This window comes from Ursus americanus, chromosome 29 (genome assembly GCF_024610735.1).
Source record: "Ursus americanus isolate L20-20 chromosome 29, mUrsAme1.1.p, whole genome shotgun sequence".
Taxonomy (NCBI): Eukaryota; Metazoa; Chordata; class Mammalia; order Carnivora; family Ursidae; genus Ursus; species Ursus americanus.
Window position 1 is genome coordinate 1,680,441 of NC_142155.1, and position 12,847 is coordinate 1,693,287.

General features: G+C 42.2%; 1 protein-coding gene across 3 annotated transcripts in view; it reads left to right on the forward strand.

Annotated features, from left to right (window-relative positions):
- The first annotated feature begins 7,575 nt into the window (after window positions 1-7,575).
- Window positions 7,576-12,847, forward strand: part of SNAP91 (synaptosome associated protein 91) — a 133,053-nt gene continuing 127,781 nt past the window's right edge. Inside the window, exons 1-2 of one of the 3 annotated variants that reach the window (XM_045804482.2) lie at window positions 7,576-7,768; window positions 8,648-8,807. In XM_045804482.2, the coding sequence (XP_045660438.1) occupies window positions 8,678-8,807 (130 nt within the window). In that variant the 5' untranslated portion in view covers window positions 7,576-7,768; window positions 8,648-8,677. Of the gene's footprint in view, window positions 7,769-8,105; window positions 8,256-8,647; window positions 8,808-12,847 lie in introns of those variants that run through there. The other 2 variants (XM_087856910.1, XM_087856911.1) reach the window with 2 other exon arrangements.

The window sequence follows — 12,847 nt, forward strand, 5'->3', positions numbered from 1 at the left end:
GAGGGAACACAAGCAGGGGGAGTGGGAGAGGAAGAAGCAGGCTCCCAGCATTGGAGCCTGATGTGGGGCTCGATCCCAGAACGCCAGGATCACACCCTGAGCCGAAGGCAGACGCTTAACCGCTGCGCCACCCAGGTGCCCCCACAATGACTATTTGTATGTGCATGTGTTTTCTACTCTATGTTTCTGGGAAAAGTAGGAACTTAGTCCAACCCGTGATGATATTTGAAGTAATCTGATTTTACGTCTCAGGGACAAGGTAAATTACTAGTTTATTTTCTCACTTTAGAAATGATACTAGTAGAATAACATATTTATCAGAGAACTGAATACACTCGAATTGTAGTTCCAAATAATAAAATAAGATAATAAAAATATAATATAATTGTAAGTTAACAAACTAACAAAATCAATTACTCCATCAACAACTACTCACTGAGTACTATTAATCACATTTATTGGGCTTTCATTGTGTGCTACACACTGTGTTACTGGCTTAATATATCATTATCCCATTTGATAGTAATAATGATCCTTTGAGGTAGATATTATGATTGTGCCCATTTTCTAGATGAGGAAACTCAGCCTTAAAGGCTGCAGAATTTCCCTAAAGTCACGCAGCTAGTAAGAGCCAATGCCAGGAACTCAAACCAGGGCTTGTCCAATTCCATAACCTAGGATATTAGCTACCATACTTTCCAGCCCATGCATTTTAAAAAGGGCTTTCCTGACTAAGGAGCAAATTAATATAATGAAATGAGAGTCTAGCATAACATTATTATATCTTTATTAGAAGCAATGCATGCAGTGCAAAGAACACTGGAATAGAAGTTTGACAACTAGAGTTTAGGACTGGTTATACCGTTACCTTCGTATGACAGGGGGAAAGTCACTTAAATTCTCTGAAGTTCCTCATCTTTAAAAAGAAGGCTAAAATAGAGGATTTGGGAAAGATTTGCAGGTCATGATATAACTTGCTATGAGGTCTTGAAGGATAAGTAGGAGTTTACCTGGTATGGGAGAGAATATTCAAACCAGAGTAAATAATTCATTGTGTTATTTTAATGTATGCTCAAGTCATTTTTAAAATCAATTTCCAATTATTTTTCAGTAGTTCTCAATGAATCTTAAGAGATTCACTTAACCTCATACTTCTGAGAGTACAGGTTTCTCTTCATAGATTCTTCACAAAGGTTTACTTTTGTGTATCACTCCAATGACCTCCTCCATAATAGTCTCCCCTCATTAAATCTGGGCTATCTCTGTGACTTGCTTTCAGCTGAGAGAATATAACAGAACTGATGCTGCATGACCTTGGACTTAAGTCGTAAGAAACCTTAAACTTCTACCACCTTGGGATGTTCCCTGTTGGAAGCCAGCCACCATGTAATAATGCACGTAACATCTCTGGACTCTCACATGAGGATCCCAAGCCACATAAAGATGCCCTAATGTTGATGCTCTGGTCCAGACCTCAGCTGAGCTCAGTGAGCAGCCAGCGTAAACTGCCAGACATGTGAATGAGTAAGTCAGTCATCTTGGGCAGCCCAATAGAGACTTCCAATGATTACAGCACTGGCTGTCATCTGATGGCGACCAAATGAAAGACTTCAAAGGAGAACTACCCAGCAGAGCCCTGTTAATTCACAAAACTGTGAGAGAGAATTTAAAAAAAAAATTTTTTTTAAAGATTTTATTTATCTATTTGACAGACAGAGACAGTGAGAGAGGGAACACAAGCAAGGGGAGTGAGAGAGGGAGAAGCAGGTTTCCCGCTGAGCAGGGAGCCCAATGCGGGGCTCGATCCCAGGACCCTGGAATCATGACCTTAGCTGAAGGCAGATGCTTAATGGCTGAGTCACTCAGGTGCCCCCCCCAAAAAGTTCTTAAGACAAAATTTGTTATAGGTAACCAGAACAACAATAGGAAACCAGAACGGCCATATTAGATTTAATACAAGGAAGCAAAATGAAAATACCATATTTAAATTATTTTCATTATTATATATAAAAAATGTATATGTTCCTTCAAATATGCTGGTTACTATGGAATTTATTTATTTATTTACTCTAAATTTATTATTTTTTTTTTGAGAGGGAGAGAGAGCGTGTGCACATGTGCAAGTGGGGTGGGGAGGGGCAGAGGGAGAGGGAGAGAGAAAATCTTAACGGCCTCGATCTCACTATCCTAAGGTCATGACCTGAGCCAAAATCAAGAGTGGGATGCTTTACCGACTGAGCCACCCAGGCACCCCTCCATAGAATTTATTTCTAACCTGTTAGGTGGAATAAAACTTAATAAAATATGTTTGTCCTGACTTGGAATATACTGTCTCTTTATTTACTTTCATTCTTAAATAACTTAAATGGTTTCATGGATGAAATATTATACTTCTCCAAGATAATCTAGTTGTTCAAATCTCAGTCTTACTGCTATTCTGTGCAACCTGCTATTCTCTTGCTATATTAGAACGCTCATCAGTTTTATGGTCTCTTTCATTTGTCACCTTATAAAAGTGAAGCAATCTTTTTGTCTTTATACAAGTGCATTCAGGATATCAAAACTTGCTTTTTGTTGCCGGTTGCTTTTAAGTTTGGGTAGGCGTGTCACACTTATGTTTGGGGATGGATATATTCCAATATAGTTATTTTTGCGCCTTATATTTTTTTTCTACTTTGACAGAAAAGTATCCCTGGGATAAACTAACCCTATAAACTACCTTAAGAAGCACATTTTAAGTTTTAGAGAAAAAAATGTGACTTTTCCAACACCACCTCAGTTTGTTGCCTGAACGAATCAGGAATTAAAGTTGTTTTTACTCTTGTTGTATCTTAAAAATAAACTGAAACCAAGAACTTGAAGACATTTGCCTTCAGGTGTTGATATAAATTGTATCTACATGTCATCATTGTTGGTTTGGTTTTTCTGTTAAATCTGATAATCAGGGGGCGCCTGGGTAGTGCAGTCGTTAGGCGGCTGCCTTCGGCTCAGGGCGTGATCCCAGAGTCCCGGGATCCAGCCCCACATCAGGCTCCTCCGCTGGGAGCCTGCTTCTTCCTCTCCCACTCCCCCTGCTTGTGTTCCCTCTCTCTCTGGCTGTCTCTCTCTCTGTCAAATAAATAAATAAAGTCTTTAAAAAAAATAAATCAGAAGAAAATATGTGTATTAAATCAGATTTAGAAAAAAATCTGTGGTGACATACATGTATATTGACTCAGAAAAAAAGGTTCAATATATATATTTTAAAAGCATGTTCTGAATGTCTGTTGTGTACAATCTCTTCTGATCTCTGAGAGAGATCAAAAGATTTTTCAGTTTGTAACAATATTGAATGCCAATGGATATTCTTTTTTTCTTTCTTTCTTTTCTTTTTTTTTAGAGAAGGAGAGAGAGTGAGCGGGGTGGGGGAGGGAGAAAGAATCTCAAGCAGACTCTGTGCTGAGTGTAGAGTCTGATGAAGGGCTCTGTCTCACAACCCTGAGATCATGACCTGAGCTGAAATCAAGAGTCAGACCCTTAACAAACTAAGCTACCCAGGCACCCCACCAATGCCCATTCTTGACTACAATTTATTGAATGTTATTTATTGTGTTCCTGGGCCATCAAAGAGAATATATTTTGATAAGGAATCATATTTCTTCCTCTCAATGTATTTCTACCTTTTAATCCATTTTCTTTCTTTCAATTTCATATACAACACTCATGGTTGTATTTCTAGGTTTTTTTTTTTTTTTTAAGATTTTATTTATTTATTTGACAGAGATAGAGACAGCCAGCGAGAGAGGGAACACAAGCAGGGGGAGTGGGAGAGGAAGAAGCAGGCTCATAGCGGAGGAGCCTGATGTGGGGCTCAATCCCAGAACGCCAGGATCACGCCCTGAGCCGAAGGCAGACGCTTAACCGCTGTGCCACCCAGGAGCCCCGCTAGGTTGTTTTTTGTTTTAAGATTTATTTTATTTATTTGAGAGAGAGAGAGAATACATACAAGTGAGGGGAGGGACAGAGGGAGAGGGAGAGAGAATCCTTAAGCAGACTCCCTGCTGATCTTGGAGCCTGACGCAGGACTCGATCCCAGGACCTGAAAATCATGACCTGAGCTGAAATCAAGAGTTGCCCACTTAACCGACTGAGCCACCAAGGTGCCCCAAGAACATGGCATTTCTTAATCTTGGCCCCTGCAAATATTTTATTTTCAAAGCTCAGTAAGACCTTCTTTCAAAACAATCAATAACATTTCAAAAGTTGGTTCTACACTTGACATAATGTATTAATTTGTATATTACACTTTTATAGTTCACAGATTTTCAAATGTTTTTCTGTTACTACCCATAACACCAGAGACATGAGCAGCACGCCGGAGACAGACTCTGGCTTCCCATACTTCACAGTGCTATCTGTACATAAATAACCACATGTAATTCCAAACTATTATAGGATTGACTCTGAATCCACTCCAATTTAATTTTGAAAAGACTATTTTATTTTGACCATTACTGGAAACATGTTACTTGCTCCAAACCTCTTAACTAATAGCAATATATGTGACATGATATTACTATTGGACTGTTGGAGAACCACTGTTCTACACTATTTCCTTATTTCATGAAAATTGTCTAATTCATCCGCATAATGTTGTTCATAACATTCTCTTACCCTCTTAATGTCTGTGGGATCTATTCAGCCTTTCAATCCTATCATCGGAAATTCGTGTCATCTCCTTCTTTCGTTGATTATTCCGGCTAATATTTTCCTTGATCAATTTCATTTTCAGAATAGCCAGCTTTTCATTTCATTAATTTTATCTATTATTTACCTATTTGCTTTTTCATTAACTTTTACTCTTATTTTTATTATTTTCTTCTTTCGGAAGGAAATTCTGCTGAATTTAATTTGTTCTTTTTTAGTTTCTTAAGATTGCAATTTAAAAAGTTCCTTTTAGCTCTTCCTTCCTTCTGAATGTAAGCATTTTCATGTTCTCAATTTCCTTCTAATCACTGCTTTACCTGCATCCTACAAATTTTGATATGTTGCCTTTTCAATATCATTCAATTCAGAAGTAAATTTTCCTATGGGAAAGTTAGGCCCATGGATTATTTAGAATGTGTTGTTTATCAAATATTTAGGGATTCACAGATATCTGTTATTAATTTTAAGTTAAATTCCTCAGTAGTAAGAGAATACAGTTTGTATGATTGTAATCCTTTTAAATTTATGAGACTAGCTTTGTGGCCCAGAATGTAGTCTATCCTGGTTAATGTCCCATATGTCCTTGAAAAGAGTGTGTCCTACTGTTGTTGGGTGGAGTTCTTTACAAATGTCAATTAGGTCAAATGTTTATATGGTTATTTCAAGCCATCTATACTCTTACTGATTTTCTACCTACCTGTTCTATCAGTTACTGAGAGTGTTGAAATCCTCAAATATAATTGTGGATTTGTCTATTTCTCCTTTTAAAGCTCTTAGTTTTTGCTTTAGCTTATTTTTTTAAAAGATTTTATTTATTTATTTGACAGAGAGAGAGAGAGAAGGAGAAGCAGACTCCCACTGAGCAGGAAGCCCGATACAGGACTTGATCCCAGGACCCTGGGATCATAAACTGAGCTGAAGGTGGATGCTTAATCAACTAAGCCACCAGGCTCCCCTGCTTTAGTTTATTTTGAAGCTCTGTTCCTAGGTATATAAACATGTTTATCTAGGATTGTAACATATGCTTGATGAATTTTTATCATTATGAAATGTGCCTCTTTCGCCATACTAATATTCCTTACTTTGAAGTCTACTTTGTATGATATTAATATTATCATTCCAGCTCTTATCATCAGATTTATTGAGGCATAATTTACACATAATAAAATTCGCCAGTTTTAAGTGCATAAATGGATAAGTCCTGAGAAATATATGGGGTTGTGTAACCATGATCACAGTTATGATATAGAGCATTTCCATCACTACGACAAGTTACCTTCAGTCCCTTTGTGGTCAGTCTCTTCCCCCCACTCCTGACATCTGATACACTTTCTGTCTCTATTACTTTTCCTTTTTCAGAGTGTCATATAAATGGAATCAAAACATGTAGCATTGGAGTTTCGGCTTCCCTGATTTAGCACAATGCATTTTCATCCCCGTTGTTAGTTTGTTCTTTGTTATTGCTTACTAGCATTTCATTGTGTGGACAGACCACATTTTGTTTACTCACATACAAGTAGAAGAGCATTGGGGTTTCTTTCAATTTGGGGCCATTCTATAAAACTACTACAAAATTTGGGTACATGTTCAAATGGAAATATCTCTTTATTTCTCTTGCACAAATATCTAGGTGTCCTATTGCTGGATCATATGGAAAGACTAGTATCTGAAGCCCAAGAATGGTGGTCTTAGGCTTTCTTTACTCATCACGCTTCTAATTAATGCTAGACCCAGTCCCTAAAGTTATGAAATCGTGACTTCATAATGAACACTGTACCAGGTAAAAGGATATCTGTCGGTAGACATTTTAAGTCCTGAAGGCCCAACAGAGGGCACCTGTAGCCAGAAAAAAAATGTCAAGAAAATTCACAGCTCAAGTTCTGATCTTGATTCTACTTTGAGAATGTAAGTTTTTCAAGATTACAATAAGTAGCAATCTTTGAAAATGGGAACACGTGAAACTATTAACCCAGTCCAAATCCCCGTTTAGAAATTCATGCATGCAATTCAAATATACTTAAGACATTCAAGCACTGTATTTAATTGGTAGACGTTACGTTTTAAGGATACAAAGAGTTTTCCTTGCACACCCAAATAATTACTGTGAATATAATCTGGGCCTTGATTGATGGCTTTGTTCATTACTCGCACTTGCAGCAGACCTCTGTATCCATTTAAGACCAAAGTGGTTAGAATCACCTGCCCACTCCGGCTCCCAATTGTAACCGAAACACGTAAAGGAGCACGAAGGAGTTGAGGCACAGGTAACGGCACGGTTGGCGTGCAGAATCTGACATTTAAATCTCCCTGCCCTTCCCGGCCACGGCTGCCTCCGACAGCCAGGCATGCCAGAGACACAAGGTAGAGGAGAAAGGCTGGGCTTTGCCCGGCCGCGCGCGACGACGCCCTAGCCTTGGCCTTCACAGCAGCACTTGAGAAGCCCACTGGCAGGGCTGCTCCAACGCCCCCGCCGCCCTCCACGAATCCCGCAGTAGCCGGGCAGGTGTGCGCGGTGCGCGCGCACGCACTGCGTGCTGGGTGCGGGTCTAGCAGGCGGAGGGGCTGCCAGGCGCCTCGCGCAGGGTGGTTGGCTGGTGGGTGTCGGCCTCCCTGCCATCCCGCCTCCTTCTCCTCGTCTCGCGCTGGCCGGGGATGCTCGCGCGCGGCGCCCCCTTGCCTGTAAGCTGGCGGTCCCGGGAGGGGGGGTGGCGTGTGTGAGTAGCTGGGAGGGGGCCGCGAGGCGCTCGGCGGCGAGCTCGCCCGGGTTAGTCCGCCGCCGTCACCTGACTCGCTGGAGCAGCCACAGCTGAGGTGGGGGCGGGGATGGGAACGCGGCGCGGCTCGCTAGAGACGCGGCAGCGCTGGCGGAGGAGGCGGCGGCGGGCGGGTACAGGCTCCTGGGGCCGCGGGCGGCGGGCGCAGGGACCCCGGAGCTGAGGGCGGGGGGCCGGGCTAGGGCTGGAGGCATCTGGCCCCGGGGCTCCGGGTCCGCGCGCGGCCGCACACACCCACCCGGCGCGGCTTCCCTCGGCGGCCCAGGCTCCGCTCATCCTGCGGCGGGAGGCGCCGCTCCTGGGGCGGGGTGAGTACCCGCGGCCCCCTCCCCCGCGCCGGGGCAGCGCGCGGATCCGGAGAGGATAATCCTAGGGCGCGGAGAAGGGCAGCGCCTGGGTGACAGCTCCGCGGCGCGCTCGAGTGCGGGCGGGGGGCTGGGCTGGGCTGTCAGCCCGTCTCTGCTCCACCGCCAGGAAGGGCGAGGCGCCGAGAGACTCCGGCGCCTCCGCAGAGCCCCCGGGCGGCCCCTGCGGCGGGGATTGGGGGCGAGGGGAGGGGACTCGGGCGAAGGGCCTCGGCGGGGCTTCGGAGGAGGCGGCGAGGGAGGGAGAGGAGACGAGGGCAGAATATGGCGCAATGCTAGGATAATCTCCACCGCGCCCGAGGGAGGACGAGCCCACTGCTGCAGCAGCGCGAGGAGGAGGAGGAGGGAAACGGTCAGGGCTTGGGTATCCGATTCCTACCCGGGAGCCTGCGGGCTACTAGGAAGAAACGCTGCGGCGGGCAAACGAGAGGTGGGCACCGGTGGGCGCGGCGCCCAGGGAATAACCCCGACGCACGCCGGGGCTGGTCCGACACGCGGGGATCAGGTTGCAGGCGAAGTGCTGATTGACAGGGGGGCGCCGGAGGGGTGAGGCGGGCGGCACGGCGAGTGGGACCGGGACGGTGTCACGAGGCTGGGACCGGAGCCCGTGCTAGGGCTCCGTGACGGCCCTGCTCTTGTGGAAGACCCCCTAGATCGCGTCTCCCCAGCGGGGCTTAGCGCGTTGTTGGTTCCTAGAGGTGGTACCAGGGCGGGGACGGAGGAGAAGGGAGCCGCCGTGCGGCTGGAGGAGGCACGGCCGGGGTGCTCGGAGGGTAGGGTCTGCGGGTTTAAAGCAGGACCGTCTCTCCTTCTTTCCCGCAGAAGAGGAGGTGACAGACGCGGCCGGAGAAGATGTCGGGCCAGACGCTCACGGATCGGATCGCTGCCGCTCAGTACAGCGTGACGGGCTCCGCTGTTGCGAGAGCGGTCTGCAAAGCCACCACTCATGAAGTGATGGGCCCCAAGAAAAAGCACCTGGACTGTAAGCATCTTTTTATATAAGTGGGACATGCGCACGGCAGAGGCGCCCTGGATGCCGGCGTGCGGCCTGGGCTTGCTGTCGATAATGCTGCAGCTTTCAGAACTCCCAGCTGGGCTGCCCCTGAGCTCGAAATCTCCAGACGTGGAGGTGTTGCCTTGGGTCAACCCTGAAACCTTGTTTGTGTATGAGCCATTTTTTTCTCCTGTTGACCTCCAAGGTTTTGGTGGAGAAAAAAAAATACCGTATGTATTAATACTATAAAATACTGAGGAATTGTACATTCTGGATTAGGCACTTTTCACCTTTTTTTTTTTTTTTCTTTCTCCACACACCACCCTTTTGTCCAGGTTTCAGGAAATCAGGGGTTGCACAGTCATACACCACCCCAAAAAAGAAAAGAATAAGAAAGATGAAATCATAAAAGGTCAAACTTGTCACCCTAGTTTTCTAAATACATTTTTGAATAGTTTTTAAATAGTGTCTTCTTTTTCAGTGTGGTTGCTGAGATTTCGTGTGTGAGTGTGGGTGTATGAGTGTATGTTGTATGTAACCACACCAAACTGAAATAAATTCAAGCTATTGAATGAGGAAATTGGACTTCAGAGATAATGGCGATTTCATTTTACACAACCTGGCACACTTCTTTGTCCCTTTCTCAGAAACTGCTGGGCAGAATGACTGTGCTGTGGTCACAAAATGGATGTACTTTCCCAGCATTCCAGATGGTGCACTTTTACAAGAAAACATTTCATTCATAATGCTTTTTCTTAAATTGGTTATTTGATGGAAAAAGGCCTTAATCTAGTTTAGAATCTATGTATTTCTGATATAAATTTTTCATTGGATTAACATAGTAAATATTTTGTTATTGAAGGACAAATAGGGACTTAGAAAAAGACTTTCACTGGCTTTGTAGTGAAGCTCTTTATAGCTAAGGTTACATCAGAGTACGTTCTATAGCTGCTGTTCAGTCTTTTCGACCTGCTTAGGACCCACTCTGATGTGATGTTTGTTGGTAAAGGTCAGCGTTGGCATAAGAGACACAAGTACAGCCATACCCATTTCCCATCTGGCTTCCTTTGCCCATTTTCTGGGTTTCTTTTGCTTCAGGCCTTCCCCAGTGTCTGCCTTGTGCAGCTGAGAAAATGGCACTAGTGTTAGAATTGACTTTAGTCCTATTATCCGTATAAGCACAGCTTGATGAAGCTTACAGCCGGCCATTGTAAGGGTTATCCAGCCTTCTGAGACTGTTGTGTCGTAAAATTGAATAATTTTGCTTCTAGAAGCTTGTCTGAGGGGAAAACACCATTACTCCTTTCCTGAGGGAATTTTTAACAAAATTTGTTGATATGGTATCATGTGTCATATATGCAGTACAGGGTGGAAGAGGCCACCGGGGCCAGGGCACCTAACAAGTGGAAATTATAAATTCATGACCAGCTCATTTTGCTGCAGCATGCTGAATCATTTAGCCATCTTTCCATCAGTTTCCCCAACTCTGGAAAGATGACTCATGTCTTAAAGGTATGTGTCAGTCTAGCAAATACTCGTAATAAAAAAGCACTAGGTGATGGATTTGCTCATTGCTATAAAAATGGTAGATTAATATATTGATACATTTCTTAGAATGTTCAGATTTAAGCATTTCATTAAAACATTATTCGGATAAAGACTCACTTTTCCATATCTATATATTTAGTCACCTTAGTCTTTGAGGTCTGGATGGTCTTTTAAAAATTTTCAAGGTGGGAGGTTTTCCAGTATCTCCAGCATATGTTAGTGAGTGGGGTGATTTTGAAGATGTGGACCATAAGGGGGAGATTCTGTATTTAGAAAGCAGATGAAGCAGAAATTGGTATTGAATTATTAATGCGAATAATCATAATAGCTAAACATTTATTGAGCAGTTACTGTATGCCAGGCACTGGGCTTTACATTATTAATTTATTACTGCTTAACAGGTTCGGGGATGGTAATTAACTTTCGCAGCTTTTAACCACTGCACTTAACTGTTGTATGTGGTTTATTTAGTCATATTTTCTATTGAGAGGGAGGTGAAAAGGAACAGTATTAGCCTGAATGGTTTAATTTCCAAAATACCCATCCTGTTTGTATGGCTTTGTGTGAAATCAAGCAGTACAACCCACGCCCTTATTGCAATTTCTATGATATGCATGAAGAATTTTAAATTTGATCAGTTAAAAAAATGAGCATGAGACAAGCACTGAAAAGTATTGGTTTTTCTCTTTGACATTTTATTTTTTGAATAGGTAATAAATTAACTGCACTTAAAAACAACCTTATGGCAGAATATGGAGAGACAGATATCACATTACTGTCCGATATCACATTACTGGAAAAATGATATGGAAAATTTGAAAATAGAAGTATTGTTGTATTTATATGCATCGTAAGAGGGCATCTTTGCTTGGGATTCCTTGTGAAGTTCTTGTAAATAACAGTCGACTACCTTAGTAATTTATTCACAGGTTTTCAGTAACACACCAGTTATAAAAGTGAATCACACCTATTATTAGAACATGCAGACACATAACTAAGTTCCCTATAGGTGCTAAAGTATTCTTAAGTAATGTTTTAGTTTTGAAAATATTAAATAGTAGTTGGGAGGAAAAGAGCACAATGTACAGTTGGGGATTTGAGACCAAAAAAATTTAATTTCTATTTGTTTAATTGGTGTATAACTTTTGAGTTTGGAGTTTGGGTTGGAAGATAATAAGATTAAAGTTTATGGCTTTGTGATTTTTTTTCCTGGATATTGGGCTAACTGAAGGGGCTCCAAATAGTATTTATTTAAAGTACTGGTTTAAAAGATTTTTTTTCCTCTGTAGGTTGATAGACCAGGAAAGTTACTGTAAATTCTGGTGATTTATAAAATTATACTTAATGATAAATGATTTAAACATTTACAAGAATGATTTGTTAACATCTGGGGGCAGAATTATATACAGCGAGAAGGCAGAGATAAACTCTAGACATACAATCTCAGATTTTTTCCCCTTTTTTTCAGTAACAGGGAGTTTCTTAGAGGAAAAATATATTCGGAAAAGCTTCACCATAATCAGTTATATATTGAATTTGAAATAAATTAATATTTTTAATATTCTAAATAATGATTATATATCTTAAGGTACTTTTGAATTACGTAAAACTTTTATTCCATACTCTACTATAATAATGTTGCCGCTTGCACATGAAAATTAATAAACACTTGACCAATGTTAGTTTGACATTAGTTTCTTAGGGGCACCTGTACATCCTTGTTTTCTTTTCCTTGTAACTTTGTGTACCTATTTGGTAACACATAAAACATCCAGGATTCAGCAAGTATTTACCTTGTTGGTTACAACTGTTTTACATTTCAGTTGCTTTTCCTTTTCTGCTTTGTAGTTGATGGCCTAAAGGATAGCCCAAGTCAAGTAATAAAGTAGTAAGATCCAGTAAGGCACCTAGTATCTACCCAAGTGTTGTGTCTCAATTAAAGAACAACCAAGGAATAGAGTCGACCCAACATAACACCTGCAGGGGGAAACTTGGAAAGTTTGGCAGCTCTAGTAAAAGGTTATTTCTGTTAGTAGCTTTTACAATTTCTATATATGCCATATTGTTAAAACAAAACAAAACCTCTTTAACATCATCAAAATTCAAACCTAGACATTACTGTTCATATCAAACCAAACCTCATGAAAAGCCAAACTGGTTATGAGTAATGCTATTTTTTTCCCCATTCTAAACCTCTTGAGGGTTTTTAATAATGAGCTTATGCCACATAATGAGCAAATGATTCAAGTACTGAATCTTATGTTTGAGGGATACTGACTGGCATTTTATAAAGGATTCCTGTCCTCCCAAATTAAGAAAAAGTAAGATTTGGGGCACCTGAGTGGCTCAGCCAGTTAGGCATCTGACTCTTGATTTGGCTCAGGTTGTGATCTCAGGGCAGTGGGATTGAGCCCCACATCAGGCTCTGCACTCAGCAGGGAGTCAGCTTGACATTCTGTCTCTTTCTGCCCTTCCCCCTG